Source organism: Oncorhynchus masou, chromosome 5 (assembly GCF_036934945.1).
Source record: "Oncorhynchus masou masou isolate Uvic2021 chromosome 5, UVic_Omas_1.1, whole genome shotgun sequence".
Classification (NCBI taxonomy): domain Eukaryota; kingdom Metazoa; phylum Chordata; class Actinopteri; order Salmoniformes; family Salmonidae; genus Oncorhynchus; species Oncorhynchus masou.
The window spans coordinates 18,266,914-18,284,591 of NC_088216.1; the positions used below are offsets into that span (position 1 = coordinate 18,266,914).

Sequence of the window (17,678 nt, forward strand, 5' to 3'; positions counted from 1 at the left end):
ACGGCAGGACCTGGTCAATGACCTGAAGAGAGCTGGGACCACAGTCTCAAAGAAAACCATTAGTAACACACTACGCCATCGTGGATTAAAATCCTGTAGCGCACGCAAGGTCCCCTGCTCAAGCCAGCGCATGTCCAGGCCCGTCTGAAGTTTGCCAATGACCATCTGGATGATCCAGAGGAGGAATGGGAGAAGGTAATGTGGTCTGATGAAACAAAAATAGAGCTTTGGATGAAGAAGAAGGATGAGTACAACCCCCAAGAACACCATCCCAACCGTGAAGCATGGAGGTGGAAACATCATTCTTTGGGGATGCTTTTCTGCAAAGGGGACAGGACAACTGCACTGTATTGGGGGAGGATGGATGGGGCCATGTATCGCGAGATCTTGGCCAACAACCTCCTTCCCTCAGTAAGAGCATTGAAGATGGGTCGTGGCTGGGTCTTCCAGCATGACAACGACCCAAAACACACAGCCAGGGCAACTGAGTGGCTCCGTAAGAAGCATCTCAAGGTCCTGGTGTGGCCTAGCCAGTCTCCAGACCTGAACCCAATAGAAAATCTTTGGAGGGAGCTGAAAGTCCGTATTGGCCAGCGACAACCCCCAAAACCTGAAGAATCTGGAGAAGGTCTGTATGGAGGAGTGGGCCAAAATCCCTGCTGCAGTGTGTGCAAACCTGGTCAAGAACTACAGGAAACTTATGATCTCTGTAATTGCAAACAATGGTTTCTGTACCAAATATTAAGTTCTGCTGTTCTGATGTATCAAATACTTATGTCATGCAGTAAAATGCAAATTAATTACTTAAAAATCATACAATGTGATTTTCTGGATTTTGTTTTAGATTCTGTCTCTCTCAGTTGAAGTGTACCTCTGATAAAAATTCCAGACCTCTACATGCTTTGTAAGTAGGAAAACCTGCAAAATCGGCAGTGTATCAAATACTTCTCCCCTGTGTGTGTGTGTGTGTGTGTGTGTGTGTGTATATATATATATATATATATATATATATATATATATACACACACACCAGTGCATTCTGAAAGTATTCATACCACTTGACTTTTTCCTAATTTTGTCACGTTACAGCCTTATCCTAAAATTGATTAAATTGTTGTTTTTTTCCTTATAAATCTACACACAATGCCTCAATGACAAAGCAAAAACTGGTTTAGAAATGTATTGAAAATAAACTGAAATATCACATTTACATATGTATTCAGACCCTTTACTCAGTACTTTGTAGAAGCAGCGATTACAGCCTCCAGTCATCTTGGGTATGATGCTACAAGCTTGGCACACCTGGATTAGGGGAATTTATCCCATTCTTCTCTGCAGATCTTCTCAAGCTCTGTCAGGTTGGATGTGGAGCTTCGCTGCACAGCTATTTTCAGGTCTCTCCAGAGATGTTTGATCTGGTTCAAGTCCGGGCTCTGGCTTGGTCACTCAAAGACATTGAGACTTTTCCTGAAGCCACTCCTGCGTAGTCTTGGCTGTGTGCTTAGGGTCGTTATCCTGTTCCTTCGCCCCAGTCTGAGGTCCTGAGTGCTCTGCACCAGTTTTTTTCAAAGATCTCTCTGTACTTTGCTCTGTTCATCTTTCCCTCAATCCTGACTAGTCTCCCAGTCCCTACTGCTGAAAAACCTCCCCACAGCATGATGCTGCCACCACTATGTATCTCTTGTGTTCACCCCTGAGCCAATACATGTTAGAATCGCCTTTGGCAGCGATTACAGCTTGAGTCTTTCTTGGTAAGTCTCTAAGAGCTTTACACACCTGGATTGTACAATATTTGCACATTTTATTATTTTTAAACTTCTTCAAGCTCTGTCAAGTTGGTTGTTGATCATCGCTAGACAGCCATTTTCAAGTCTTGCCATAGATTTTCAAGCCTATTTAAGTCAAAACTGGTAATAAGCCACTCAGGAACATTCAATGTCTTCTTGGTAAGCAACTCCAGTGTATATTTGGCCTTGTGCTTTGGGTTATTGTCCTGTTGAAATGTGACTGTGTCCCAGTGTCTGTTGGAAAGCAGACTGAACCAGGTTTTCCTCTAGGATTTGGACTGTGCTTGGCTCTATTCCGTTTGTTTTTATCCAAAAAGCTTCCTCGTCCTGGCTGATTAACAAGCATACCTATTACATGATGCAGCCACCACCATGCTTGAAATTATTAAGTGGTTCTCAGTGATGTGTTGTGTTGGATTTGCCCCAAACATAATGCTTTGTATTTGGGACATAAAGTTAATTTCTTTGCCACATTTTTTGCCGTTTTACTTTAGTGCCTTATTGCAAACAGGATGCATGTTTTAGACAATGTTTTTATTCTGTACAAGCTTCCCTCTTTCCACTCTGTCATTGAGGTTACATTTGTGGAGTAACTACAATCTTGTTGATCCATCCTCAATGTTCTCCTATCACAGCCATTAAACTGTTTTAAAGTCACCATTGGCGTCATGAGTAGTTTCCTGAGCGGTTTCTTTCCTTTCTGGCAACTGAGTTAGGAAGGACGCCTGTATATTTGTAGTGTATTGATACACCATCCAAAGTGTAATTTATAACATCACCATGCTCAAAGGGATGTTCAATGTCTGCTTTTTATTATTGTTTTACCCGTCTACCAATAGGTGCCCTTCTTTGCATTGGAAATCCTCCCTGGTCTTTGTATTTATAATGGATCCTGTCAGCAGCTACTCTTCCTGGGTTCCAGCAACGTTAAGGAAGTTGTATACTATTTAAAATATTACATTACATTACCCTTTACACAATACATTGTGTTTGTGGCTGAATCTGTGTTTTGAAGGCACTGTATGCCCCTACATGGATAGTGGTATTTGGTTTAGAACATCTGTAACACAGAATAGACTCTTTGCTGTAATGGCTTTAAATCAAATAGTATCCTTGGAACTGATGTTGATCTAAATTCAGTCTGGAAATAAGAGTCACTGCTCAGTCTGTGCGAAGGATTGATCTTTGCATTAGTTTTTTTACAGAAATATCAATCATGAAATAACAGATGACTTGGAAATCTAGACAAGACAAATAACTAATATGCAATGTACAGTGTGTATCCAAGCCTACGGTCAGTTTGTAACAATACACAATAGGCTACCTTGGCTCTGTTGCTGCACAGGGACGCATGCGCAATTTTCGGCCGCCGTGACTCTACAGTCGGTCCTCACTGCAACCGTGAGGGAGGGGGCGCTCGAGCCACGTCGTTGAATCAAATAACCGCTTCAAGCGCAGCTCCACTGTTTACGAAAGAGCAAGGGTGAGAACATTAATTACGACAGTCGCGACGTGTCTAATAGAACCAAATTCAGGACAACGGGACACAGGCGAGCCTTGAATTTATCCCGGGTAAGTCCGACTGTGGCACAATCACAGACAGTCCGCCATTCCCCCTTCATCGAGACTCCCATTTAATGCTCTATAGGCAAGGGATAATATAATGTTCATGTTTCCTCCTTTTCAAGTCGAGTCGATAGACCGATGTGTATAATAAACAGCGGAGTAATTGCTATGCAACGAGAGGCTGTGCGCAACGAGTGCTTTGATGCAGCGCAGGGTGTGAGTGCATCAAACTGCCAGACAGAAAGGATGGATAACTAGTGAAATCATATTTTCTATGAAGCAATCGCGACTTAGTAGCGATAGACGGATAATCGATAGGTTATTGGCTTTATATATTTCTTCAATAAACCTCCGGCATGTCATCATTCCAAACATTCATTTTATTATGGCCATACCATTTAGCTATCATGGGTGGATCCTATTAAAACGCTTATTACATAGTAATTTATTTATAGACGTGACAAACTACACACATTTTAAAGGATTAGGCCCAATGAGATTTCAGTACTAATTAATGATCAGTCTTAATGCACGTTTATCCTCTGTCTCGCTCTCCAGTGGTCCCTACTATCATCCAATAGCAGGAGGGTCTTCCCCCTCCAACCATCCCATTCATTCAGGATGTCCACTCCAGACCCTCCCATTGGAGGTACCCCTCGACAGGGTCCTTCCCCAGGCCCGGGGCCCTCTCCTGGGGCAATGCTTGGCCCCAGCCCTGGTCCTTCTCCAGGGGGGTCCTCTCACAGCATGATGGGGCCCAGCCCAGGGCCTCCATCCTCAGGTCACCCCCTGCCTCAGCCTGGGCCCTCTGGATACTCCCAGGAGAACATGCACACTCTGCACAAAGTAAGGACACCTTGTGGATTATTGAGTGCTACTGTACCTAACCAGCTGTACCCTGCAGAACCAAAGGCACATTTCCACATTGAGTGGACAATTACGTTTTTTTTCTTCTGTTGTGTTCTATTCTATTCCATGCTACTTTGTCTGCCATCTACAGTGTCGGTCAAAAGTTTGGACAGACCTACACATTCAAGGGTTTTTCTTCATTTTTTACTATTTTCTACATTGTAGAGTAATAGTGAAGACATCAAAACTATGAAATAGCACATATGGAATCATGTTGTAACTAAAACAATCTTAAACAAATAAAAATAGATTTGAGATTTGAGATTATTCAAAGTAGCCACCCTTTGCCTTGATGGCAGCTTTGCACACTCTTGGCATTCTCTCAACCAGCTTCATGAGGTAGTCACCTGGAATGCATTTCAATTAACAGGTGTGCCTTTTTATAAGTTAATTTGTGGAATTTCTTTCCTCAATGTGTTTGAGCCAATTAGTTTTGTTGTGACAAGGAAGGGGTGGTATATAGAAGATAGTCCTATTTGGTAAAAGATCAAATCCATATTATGGCAAGAACAGCTCAAATCAGCAAAGAGAAACAACATTACATCATTACTTTAAGACACTTTGACAGTTTCTTCAAGTGCAGTCGCAAAAACCATCAAGTGCTATGATGAAACTGGCTCTCATGAGGAACGCCACAGGAAAGGAAGACCCAGAGTTACCTCTGCTGCAGAGGATAAATTCATTAGAGTTGCCAGCCTCAGAAATTTCAGCCCGAATAAATGCTTCACAGAGTTCAAGTAACAAACATATCTCAACATCAACTGTTTAGAGGAGACTGAGTGAATCAGGCCTTCATGGTTGAATTTCTGCAAAGATATGGAATCATGTAGTAACCAAAAAGTATTTAAACAAATCAAATTATATTTGAAATTCTTCAAAGTAGCCACCCTTTGCCTTGATGACAGTTTTAAACACTCTTGGCATAGTCTCAAACCAGCTTCACCTGGAATGATTTTCCAACAGTCTTGAAGGAGTTCCCACATATGCTGAGCACTTGTAGAATGCTTTTCCTTCACTCTGCAGTCAAACTCATTCCAAACCATCTCAATTGGGTTGAGGTTTGGTGATTGTGGAGGCCAGGTCATCTGATGTCGCACTCTCCTTCTTGGTCAAATAGGCCTTACACAGCCTGTAGGTGTGTTTGGGTCATTGTCCTGTTGAAAAACAAATGATAATCCCAATCCCCAAGCGCAAACTAGATGGGATGGCATATCGCTGCAGAATGCTGTGGTAGCCATGCTAGTTAAGTGTGCCTTGAATTCTAAATAAATCACTGACAGTGTCACCAGCAAAGCAACATCACACCACCTTCTCCATGCTTCACGGTGGGAACCACACATGCGGAGATCATCCATTCACCTACTCTGCGTCTCACAAAGACACTGCGGTTGGGACCAAAACTATCCAATTTGGACTCATCAGACTAATGGACAGATTTCCACCGGTCTAATGTCCATTGCTCTTGTTTCTTGGCCCAACCAAGTCTTTTCTTCTTATTGGTGTCCTTTAGTAGTGGTTTCTTTGCAGCAATTCGACCATGAAGGCCTGATTCACACAGTCTCCTCTGAACAGTTGATGTTGAGATGTCTGTTATTTGAACTCTGTTAAGCATTTATTTGGGCTGCGATTTCTGAAGCTGGTAACGCTAATGAACTTATCCTCTTGCGCCGGCACTTGAAGAAACTTTCAAAGTTCTTAATTTTCTGCATATACTGACCTTCATGTCTTAAAGTAATGATGGACTGTCGTTTCTGTTTGCTTATTTGAGCTGTTCTTGCCATAATATGGCCTTGGTATTATACCAAATAGGGCTATCTTCTGTATACCACCCCTACCTTGTCACAACACAACTGATTGGCTCAAACGCATTTAGAAGGAAAGAAATTCCACAAAATTACTTTTAACAAGGCACACCTGTTAATTGAAATGTATTCCAGGTGACTACCTCATGGAACTGGTTGAGAGAATACCAAGAGTGTGCAAAGCTGTCATCAAGGCAAAGGGTGGCTACTTTGAAGAATCTCTTTGTTTAACACTTTGGTTACTACATGATTCCATATGTGTTATTTCATAGTTTTGATATCTCCACTATTATTCTACAATGGAGAACATAGTAAAAATGAAGAAAAACCCTTGAATGAGTAGGTGTGTCCAAACTTTTGACTTGAACTGGAACTCCACCCTATACATACAGTGCATACACTTTTTTGACACAATTCCTTGCAACAATCAAAACCTGTTGCCATGTACATATATCTACATTTGTTTGTATCTATGTCTCCCTCCCTGTAGCCACTGGAAGGTATGGAGAGAACTACCATGGAGAGGACTGCCATGGAGAGGACTGCCATGGAGAGGACTGGAATGGAGAGGACTGCCATGGAGAGGACTGGAATGGAGAGGACTGCCATGGAGAGGTCTGCCATGGAGAGAAATGCCATGGAGAGGTCTGCCATGGAGAGAAATGCCATGGAGAGGTCTGCCATGGAGAGAACTGCCATGGAGAGAACTGCCATGGAGAGGACTGCCATGGAGAGGACTGGTATGGAGAGGAGTACCTTGGAGAGGACTGCCATGGAGAGGACTGCCATGGAGAGGACTGGTATGGAGAGGGCTGGTATGGAGAGAACTGGTATGGAAAGGACTGGTATGGAGAGAACTGGTATGCATGAGAAGGGCATGAGTGAGGAGTCCCGCTTTGCCCAGATGAAGGGCATGCCCATGAGACAGGGAGGGCACAGTGGCATGGGCCCTCCTCCCAGCCCCATGGACCAACACTCTCAAGGTAGGTACACACTCTCACCAGGGGTCTGTTCAGGAGGGTGCACAGTTGAACAATGTTCAGAAATATAGTGGGGCAAAAAAGTATTTAGTCAGCCACCAATTGTGCAAGTTCTCCCACTTAAAAAGATGAGAGAGGCCTGTAATTTTCATCATAGGTACACTTCAACTATGACAGACAAAATGAGAAAAAAAATCCAGAAAATCACATTGTAGGATTTTTAATGAATTTATTTGCAAATTAAGGTGTGAAATAAGTATTTGGTCACCTAAAAACAAGCAAGATTTCTGGCTTTCACAGACCTGTAACTTCTTCTTTAAGAGGCTCCTCTGTCCTCCACTCGTTACCTGTATTAATGACACCTGTTTGAACTTGTTATCCGTATAAAAGACACCTGTCCACAACCTCAAACAGTCACACTCCAAATTCCACTATGGCCAAGACCAAAGAGCTGTCAAAGGACACCAGAAACAAAATTGTAGACCTGCACCAGGCTGGGAAGACTGAATCTGCAATAGGTAAGCAGCTTGGTCTGAAGAAATCAACTGTGGGAGCAATTATTAGGAAATGGAAGACATACAAGACCACTGATAATCTCCCTCGATCTGGGGCTCTACGCAAGATCTCACCCCGTGGGGTCAAAATGATCACAAGAACGGTGAGCAAAAATCCCAGAACCACACGGGGGGACCTAGTGAATGACCTGCAGAGAGCTGGAACCAAAGTAACAAAGCCTACCATCAGTAACACACTACACCGCCAGGGACTCAAATCCTGCAGTGCCAGACGTGTCCCCCTGCTTAAGCCAGTACATGTCCAGGCCCGTCTGAAGTTTGCTAGAGAGCATTTGGATGATCTAGAAGAAGATTGGGAGAATGTCATATGGTCAGATGAAACCAAAATATAACTTTTTGGTAAAAACTCAACTCGTCGCGTTTGGAGGACAAAGAATGCTGAGTTGCATCCAAAGATCACCATACCTACTGTGAAGCATGGGGGTGGAAACATCATGCTTTGGGGCTGTTTTCCTGCAAAGGGACCAGGACGACTGATCCGTGTAAAGGAAAGAATGAATGGGGCCATGTATCGTGAGATTTTGAGTGAAAACCTCCTTCCATCAGCAAGGGCATTGAAGATGAAACGTGTCTGGGTCTTTCAGCATGACAATGGTCCCAAACACACCGCCCGGGCAACGAAGGAGTGGCTTCGTAAGAAGCATTTCAAGGTCCTGGAGTGGCCTAGCCAGTCTCCAGATCTCATCCCCATAGAAAATCTTTGGAGGGAGTTGAAAGTATGTGTTGCCCAGCAACAGCACCAAAACATCACTGCTCTAGAGGAGATCTGCATGGAGGAATTGGCCAAAATACCAGCAACAGTGTGTGAAAACCTTGTGAAGACTTACAGAAAACATTTGACCTCTGTCATTGCCAACAAAGGGTATATATAAGTATTGAGATAAACTTTTGTTATTGACCAAATACTTATTTTCCACCATAATTTGCAAATACATTCATTAAAAATCCTACAATGTGATTTTCTGGATTTTTTTTCTCATTTTGTCTGTCATAGTTGAAGTGTACCTATGATGAAAATTACAGGCCTCTCTCATCTTTTTAAGTGGGAGAACTTGCACAATTGGTGGCTGACTAAATACTTTTTTGCCCCACTGTAACTGTATTGTATAGAACCTATATGATTATCTGTTATGGTAGAATTGGATATTGTGTCAAATCTTTTCATTTTTATGTCATGTTTCACTTCACTAAATATCCCCTCTCTCTCTCTCTCTCTCTCTCTCTCTCTCTCTCTCTCTCTCTCTCTCTCTCTCTCTCTCTCTCTCTCTCTTTCCGTCTCCATCTCTCTCCACCAGGCTACCACTCCCCACTCGGCAGCTCTGACCACTCCAGCCCCGTCCCTTCCAACGGGCCCCCCTCTGGCCCTCTCCAACCCTCTAGCGCTGGCCCAAATCCCTCAGACACCTCCTCCAACCCAGACTCCCAAACCCTGGGGGGCCAGAACCAGCAGCAGAACCGGCCCGGTGGGCCCCAGCAAAGTGGCTCCGGCCCTGGCCCTCATGGCCCCAGCCCTGGCCCCACCACCCCTGGTGGCCCCGGAGGAGGCCCTACTCCTTTCAACCAGAACCAGCTTCACCAGCTGCGGGCCCAGATCATGGCCTATAAGGCATGTACAGAATATTGATGATTTAAGGGTTGAAAGACCGATACGTGTTTAGGATGATACATTATAACTGATATATAATGTGTAATGTGTAATGACTGCCTATGGTTATTTATAATGTCTCCAAACTCTGAGTGGTCCACAACGTTGTTTTTAATATGTAGCTAATATGCCTTGTCACCTGTTGTATAAATATTGTAGAGTGACACTTTATATGCTTTTTAATTTAATTACAATTTCATGACTAAAGGGTAGACAAGCAAGTCAATGAGCATCATTCACATGTTACAATAACTAACATTAACGTACTGGATTGCTACTTTAATAAACTTGTCTCCCTGTAAGATGCTGGCCAGGGGGCAGCCACTACCGGACCATCTCCAGATGGCTGTCCAGGGGAAGAGGCCCATGGGGTGCAGCCCAGGGATGCAGGGTCCGGGGCCAGGGCAGGGGGGACTGGGGCAGCCCATGCCCAGCCTGGCTCCCGGAGGTCCTGGAGGTGTGGGACCAGGACCAGGAGGACCCATGGGCCAGGGCTACAGCAGAGCTCACGGTGAGGGAGGCCGAATGAAGAGCATTGGATATTGATCTATGTAATTACACTAGCTAGTTGAAACGGGAAGATTGAGCAGTCAAAGCATTGATCAGTCTGCTCCAGCCTCTCCGACCTAATGTGTGTGTATCGGGTGGGTTTGGATACAAAGCAGAAGACACATTTCCATCTCGTGTGGACTAATAAAATATATTTTATCTCAAGCATTTCACTGCACCCGCAATAACATCTGCAAAACACGTGTCTGTGACCAATAAGATGTGATTTGATCAGTCAACTAATCAGCATCTAAATGCTGTGAGAAGTAGCAAGCTTGTATTGTTTTGATCTGGTACAGTAGCTGGATATCTGCTTTCCAATAGGTCTGAAAAGTATGAAACATGAGTTTTTCTCTGAATATACCACTGATATAATATTGTAGGGATGATGGGACCCAACATGCCCCCTCCAGGCCCCTCTGGTCCAACCGGCATGCAGGGACAGAACCCCAACGGACCCCCCAAGTCCTGGTCTGAAGGTGAACATAATAACACCAGCGTTATTGTCACTTTCTTCTGAGGGGCAATGAGTTCAAGTTTATTATAGTTAGTCACATAGTAGGAACAGATGTGGGATCTTAATTTGATCACTGTTTTGTTGCCGAGAATTTTTCATCAAAGCTGGAAATGTGAACATGTAGTGTATTTGAGTTTTTAAAAGTCTTCTAAAGTTTGTAATTTCCACTTTGAAATGGTTGACTTGATTTGCCCTAATTAACAATCTATCAACCCATACAAAAATGTCCTGTTGCTGCAGGATTATTTTCCTGCTGTGGCAAACTAAGATCCTACATCTGTACTCACATAGTACTTAGTCACATAGCAGTTAGTCAACACAGAGTTAATTGTTAAAACATTATTCATGATGGTATTTCATGATTTAGACCTGTATATCATTTTAATCCATATTAGGTTTTGGTCAGTTACAATCACATCAATAAATTGATTGATGGTTAGTTACCTTTGCCCTTTCTTTCCTTCCCCCAGGTCCGATGGTAAACGCCGCCGCCCCCTCTAACGCCCCCCAAAAGTTGATCCCTCCCCAGCCGACGGGCCGTCCCTCCCCCGCTCCACCCTCCATACCCCCTGCGGCCTCCCCGGTCATGCCCCCCCAGACCCAGTCCCCTGGGCAGCCGGTCCAGCCCTCACCCATGGTGCCCCACCATGCCAAGCAGAACCGCATTACCCCCATCCAGAAACCCCACGGACTCGACCCGGTGGAAATACTGCAGGAGAGGGAGTACAGGTAACCTATGAACCCTGACCCTTAAGCCCTGACACTTAAGCCCTGACCCCTGACCCTGTGGAGAAACTGCAGGAGGGGGATTACAGGTAATACACTAACCCTGACCCATAACCCCTGACCCCTAACCCGGTGGAGATACTGCAGGAAAGGGATTACAGGTACAGTACACCGTTAATCAAAATGTATTTATAAAGCCATCACAAAGAGCAGTAACCTGGCCTAGACCCCAAAGAGCAGTAACCTGGCCTAGACCCCAAAGAGCAGTAACCTGGCCTAGACCCCAAAGAGCAGTAACCTGGCCTAGACCCCAAAGAGCAGTAACCTGGCCTAGACCCCAAAGAGCCGTAACCTGGCCTAGACCCCAAAGAGCAGTAACCTGGCCTAGACCCCAAAGAGCCGTAACCTGGCCTAGACCCCAAAGAGTAGTAACCTGGCCTAGACCCCAAAGAGCAGTAACCTGGCCTAGACCCCAAAGAGCAGTAACCTGGCCTAGACCCCAAAGAGCCGTAACCTGGCCTAGACCCCAAAGAGTAGTAACCTGGCTTAGACCCCAAAGAGCAGTAACCTGGCCTAGACCCCAAAGAGCAGTAACCTGGCCTAGACCCCAAAGAGCAGTAACCTGGCCTAGACCCCAAAGAGCAAACAGCATTATACATCATTCATCATACATTAATTGAATAGGTAGATACATAGTTACACAGCTAGTCCTACTATATATAGATTTATAAGAGCAGACTGAGTTCTCTACAGCACTAGTACTGTCTCTCTCTCATACTATCCCCCTCTCTCTCTCTCTCTCTCTCCCTCTCTCTATCTCTCTCTATCTCTCTGTGTGTGTCTCTCTCTCTTGCTCTCCTTTCTCTCCCTCCCTCCTCCCTATCTCGTGTCTCTGTGCTATCTCCAGACTGCAGGCTCGTATCACCCATCGTATAGCTGAGTTGGAGAACCTCCCTGGCTCTCTGGCTGGAGACCTGAGGACCAAGGCCACCATCGAACTCAAGGCCCTCCAGCTGCTCAACTTCCAAAGACAGGTAGACTACTGGCCTGCCCTGCGGATCACACACAGGGCTGTGTTGTACTGCAGGGCTGTGTTGTACGCAGCACTCCTTCGTAGCATCTACATGACACTGTCATTACAATGACCCTTCATAACGTCTACATGACACTGTCATTACAATGACCCTTCATAACGTCTACATGACACTGTCATTACAATGACCCTTCATAACGTCTACATGACACTCTCATTACAATGACCCTTCATAATGGCTACATGACACTGTCATTACAATGACCCTTCATAACGTCTTACATGACACTGTCATTACAATGACCCTTCATAACGTCTACATGACACTCTCATTACAATGACTCTTCATAATGGCTACATGACACTGTCATTACAATGACCCTTCATAACGTCTACTTGACACTGTCATTACAATGACCCTTCATAACGTCTACTTGACACTGTCATTACAATGACCCTTCATAATGGCTACATGACACTGTCATTACAATGACCCTTCATAATGTCTACATGACACTGTCATTACAATGACCCTTCATAACGTCTACTTGACACTGTCATTACAATGACCCTTCTTAATGTCTACATGACACTCTCATTACAATGACCCTTCATAACGTCTACATGACACTGTCATTACAATGATCCTTCATAATGGCTACATGACACTGTCATTACAATGACATAACATAAGTCCTATAAACAGTCATGACTCTGTGTTGTGCTGTTGAAACAGTCCTGAAAACACTGGAGCCAGTTGAGACCCTCTCCCCTACAGTATTCCCACACATGATGGGGACGATGAGGATGATGCATTTCTATCCACATTTCTCCTTCCTCCGGTCTCTTCCAACCCCACAGCTGCGTCAGGAGGTAGTGGTGTGTATGCGTAGGGACACCGCTCTGGAGACAGCTCTGGATGCGAAGGCCTACAAGAGGAGCAAGCGCCAGTCCCTACGAGAGGCCCGCATCACAGAGAAACTGGAGAAACAGCAGAAGATGGAACAGGAGCGTAAACGTCGACAGAAGCACCAGGTAGACTGACACAAACCTGGGGCCGGGTTACACCTGCTTCTAGACTAAGAACTATTTACAATGGAGATTATTTGCGAGAAGTGTTGTGCTTTTCAAGGCACAATGTCAGATAACATCCTTTATGAAGTGTAGATTATTTGAACTCCTTTTATCCGTAATGAGGATATTTGGGAGAAGTATATCTCACTCTAATATATTTCACTCTTTCGCTGTTTATCATAAAAACAAAAGTGATTAGATACATTATGTTAATCAGTAGTAGTAGTAGCAGTAGGGAAGGGGGATATCTAGTCATGTGGAACAAACGAAGGCCTTCAACTGAAATGTGTCTTCCACATTTAACCCAACCCCTCTGAATCAGAGAGGTGCGGGAGAGCTGCCTTGATCGACATCCACGTCTTCGGCGCCCGGGGACCAGTGGGTTAACTGCCTTGCTCGGGATTAGAAGCAGTAGTAGTAGTAGTAGTAGCAGCAGCACCACCACGCCAGCTAGAAATGCTTGCTATGGGACAGAAGTGAATACTGCCTCTCATCTCGTCTGTCTCCAGGAGTATCTGAGCATTATCCTGGCCCACGCCAAAGACTTTAAGGAGTACCACCGCTCCATCACAGCTAAGATCCAGAAAGCCACCAAGGCCGTGGCCACATACCACGCCAACACAGAGCGCGAGCAGAAGAAGGAGAACGAGCGCATCGAGAAGGAGAGGATGAGGAGGCTGATGGTGAGGACCATTACATACATAGACAGACAGTACATATTCTTATTCACACACTTGTGTGTGTATAAAGACACACACGTGCAAACGCTCATACTCTTTCCCGTACTTAAGACACACACTCGTGTGTACAAAGACACACACTAATGTGGAAACACGCTCTTACAATGCACATTACTTTACACTACTCTCTCTACTCTGATTCCCGCACACACACTCATCCATCTCACATCAATGAGTTTTGTCTGAATATCTCCCCCCCCTCTCTCTCTCCCTCCCTCTCTAAACCCTCTCTCCCTCTCCCTCCCTCTCCACCCTCTCCCTCTCCACCCTCTCTCTCTCTAGGCTGAGGATGAGGAGGGATACCGTAAACTGATTGACCAGAAGAAGGACAAGCGTCTGGCCTACCTGCTGCAGCAGACGGATGAGTACGTGGCCAACCTCACTGAGTTGGTCCGGGCTCACAAGCTGGTACAGGCCCTCAAAGAGAAGAAGAAGAAGAGGAAGAAGAAGAAGGTATGAGAGAGAGAGAGAGAGAGAGAGAGAGGTGCGACAAAGGACACATACACACATCCAATAGGTTCAGGTGCTGGACAGAAGGGGGGGGGCATTATGCCCATGACTGATATGTTCCTATAGTGATTCGTTGAGACAGACACATGACAGGCGAGGTTTCAACCCAACTGGGATCTCCTGAGGAATTTGTGTGTGTAGATGTGGTTGTGAGCTGTCGTCAGCACTAGTCTCTGTAGGGAGTTGATAGAGTCGGTGTGTAGATATGGTTGTGAGCTGTCGTCAGCACTAGTCTCTGTAGGGAGTTGATAGAGTCGGTGTGTAGATGTGGTTGTGAGCTGTCGTCAGCACTAGTCTCTGTAGGGAGTTGATAGAGTCGGTGTGTAGATGTGGTTGTGAGCTGTCGTCAGCACTAGTCTCTGTAGGGAGTTGATAGAGTCGGTGTGTAGATGTGGTTGTGAGCTGTCGTCAGCACTAGTCTCTGTAGGGAGTTGATAGAGTCGGTGTGTAGATGTGGTTGTGAGCTGTCGTCAGCACTAGTCTCTGTAGGGAGTTGATAGAGTCGGTGTGTAGATGTGGTTGTGAGCTGTCGTCAGCACTAGTCTCTGTAGGGAGTTGATAGAGTCGGTGTGTAGATGTGGTTGTGAGCTGTAGTCAGCACTAGTCTCTGTAGGGAGTTGATAGAGTCGGTGTGTAGATGTGGTTGTGAGCTGTCGTCAGCACTAGTCTCTGTAGGGAGTTGATAGAGTCGGTGTATAGATGTGGTTGTGAGCTGTCGTCAGCACTAGTCTCTGTAGGGAGTTGATAGAGTCGGTGTGTAGATGTGGTTGTAGGTGTGATAAACACACTGATGTGTGGATGTCTTTCCTACAGAAGCTGGAGAACGCTGAGGGTCAGACTCCTGTACTGGGACCTGATGGAGAAGTGAGTGGGATATTAAACTAACGTACTGGACGTTTGAGTCATTTAGCAGACGCTCGTATCCAGAGCAACTTACTGTAATGAGTGCATATATGTTCATACTTTTTCATAACCAATCTACAGTACACTGTTATAGATACATCACTATGGTTACCAGTATGTTACCTGTTATACAGTACTACTAGACATAGTATTTGCCAGCACAAAAACATTCTGCTGCGTACTGTACTAGCATTGAATAGTCCCCACGATATTCAACTTTTCAGGGAAGTCAGGAACAAATAAACACAGTCAGTTAGGAAAGCAAAGGCTAGCTTTTTCAAGCAGAAATGTGCATCCTGTAGCTCTAACTCCAAAAAGTTTTGGGACACTGTAAAGTCCATGGAGAATAAGAGCACCTCCTCCCAGCTGCCCACTGCACTGAGGTTAGGAAACAATGTCACCACTGATACATCCATGATAATTGAGAACTTCAATAAGCATTTCTCTACGGCTGGCCATGCTTTCCTCCTGGCTACCAGAACCCCGGCCAACAGCTCCGCACCCCTGCAGTTACTTGCCCAAGCCTCCCCAGCTTCTCCTTAGCTGATGTTTTGAAAGAGCTGCAAACCCTGGACCTGTACAAATCATCTGGGCTAGACAATCTGGACCCTCTCTTTCTAAAATTTTCCGCCAACCATTGTTGCAACCTCTATTACTAGTCTGTTTAACCTCCTTCGTATCGCCCGAGATTCCTAAAGATTGGAAAGCTGCCACAGTCATCCCCCTCTTTGAAGGGGGTGACACTCTAGACCCAAACTGTTACAGAACTATATACATCTTGCCCTGCCTTTCAAGTCTTCGAAAGCCAAGTCAACAAACAGATCCCTGACCATTTTGAATCCCACCGTACCTTCTCCGCTGTGCAATCCGGTTTCCGAGCTGGTCACAGGTGCACCTCAGCCATGCTCAAGTTACTAAACGATATCATAACCACCATCGATAAAAGACAGTACTGTGCAGACGTCTTCATCGACCTGGCCAAGGCTTTCGACTCTGTCAATCACCGTATTCTTATCGGCAGACTCAACAGCCTTGGTTTCGCAAATTACTTCCTCGCCTGGTTCACCAACTACTTCTCAGATAGAGTTCAGTGTGTCAAATCGGACGGCCTGTTGTTCGGACCTCTGGCAGTCTCTATGAGGGTACTACAGGGTCAATTCTCAGCCCGACTCAATGTCGCTCTTCCTGCGGGTGATTCCTTGATCCACCTCTACGCAGACGACACCATTCTGTATACATCTGGCCCTTCTTTGGACACTGTGTTAACAAACCTCCTAACAAGCTTCAATGCCATACAACACTCCTTCCGTGGCCTCCAACTGCTCATAAATACAAGTAAAACTAAATGAATGCTCTTCAACCGATCGCTGCCCACACCTGCCCGCCCGACTAGCATTACTACTCTGGACGGTTCTGACTTAGAATATGTGGACAACTACAAATACCTAGGTGTCTGGCTCGACTGTAAACTCTCCTTCCAGACTCATATTAAGCATCTCCAATCCAAAATTAAATCTAGAATTGGCTTCCTATTTCGCAACAAAGCCTCCTTCACTCATGCTGCCAAACATAGCCTTGTAAAACTGACTATCCTACCGATCCTCGGCTTCGGCAGTGTCATTTACAAAATAGCCTCCAACATTCTACTCAGCAAACTGGATGCAGTCTATCACAGTGCCATCCATTTTGTCACCAAAACCCCATATATATACTTATATCTCCCTCACTAACTTTAAACATCAGCTATCTGAGCAGCTTACTGATTGCTGCAGCTGTACACAGCCCATCTGTTAATAGCCCATCCAATCTACCTACCTCATCCCCATATTGTTTTAATTTACTTTTTTGTTCTTTTGCACACCAGTATTTCTACTTGCACATCATCATCTGCACGTCTATCACTCCAGTGTTAATTTGCTAAACTGTAATTACTTCGCTACTATGGCCTATTTATTGCCTTACCTCCTTACTCCATTTGCACACACTGTATACAGATTTTTCTATTGTGTTATTGACTGTACTTTTGTTTATCCCACGTGTAATTCTGTGTTGTTGTTTTTTGTCGCACTGCTTTGCTTTATCTTGGCCAGGTCGCAGTTGTAAATGAGAACTTGTTCTCAACTGGCCTACCTGGTTAAATAAAGGTGAAATATATATATATATTTTTTAAATAGTCATGGTTCAGCAGGTATCTGCATCAGTATCCAGAGACGGTCTGGCTCTTGTCACCAGACATATTGGACCCCAGGGAGAGTAGCTGATGTGTTGGCAGCAGCTAATGGGGATCCTAGTAAAATGCAAAAAATTATCAGTATTTGTAGACACCAAGAATAGTATATTTCCCCTTCAACGTCAGCATCCA

At 44.9% G+C, this 17,678-nt stretch overlaps 1 protein-coding gene across 4 annotated transcripts in view; it reads left to right on the plus strand.

Moving 5' to 3' along the window:
• Positions 1-3,258: 3,258 nt before the first annotated feature.
• The window catches only part of LOC135535478 (transcription activator BRG1), a 31,770-nt gene continuing 17,350 nt past the window's right edge, over positions 3,259-17,678 (plus strand). For 3 of the 4 annotated variants that reach the window (XM_064962086.1, XM_064962087.1, XM_064962088.1), the window contains exons 1-8: positions 9,578-9,775; positions 10,197-10,292; positions 10,801-11,059; positions 11,964-12,090; positions 12,951-13,124; positions 13,673-13,846; positions 14,186-14,356; positions 15,227-15,277. In XM_064962086.1, coding sequence (XP_064818158.1) covers positions 9,607-9,775; positions 10,197-10,292; positions 10,801-11,059; positions 11,964-12,090; positions 12,951-13,124; positions 13,673-13,846; positions 14,186-14,356; positions 15,227-15,277 — 1,221 coding nt within the window. In that variant the 5' untranslated portion in view covers positions 9,578-9,606. Of the gene's footprint in view, positions 3,360-3,911; positions 4,200-5,390; positions 5,394-6,812; positions 7,048-8,914; positions 9,226-9,567; positions 9,776-10,196; positions 10,293-10,800; positions 11,060-11,963; positions 12,091-12,950; positions 13,125-13,672; positions 13,847-14,185; positions 14,357-15,226; positions 15,278-17,678 lie in introns of those variants that run through there. The other variant, XM_064962089.1, reaches the window with a different exon arrangement.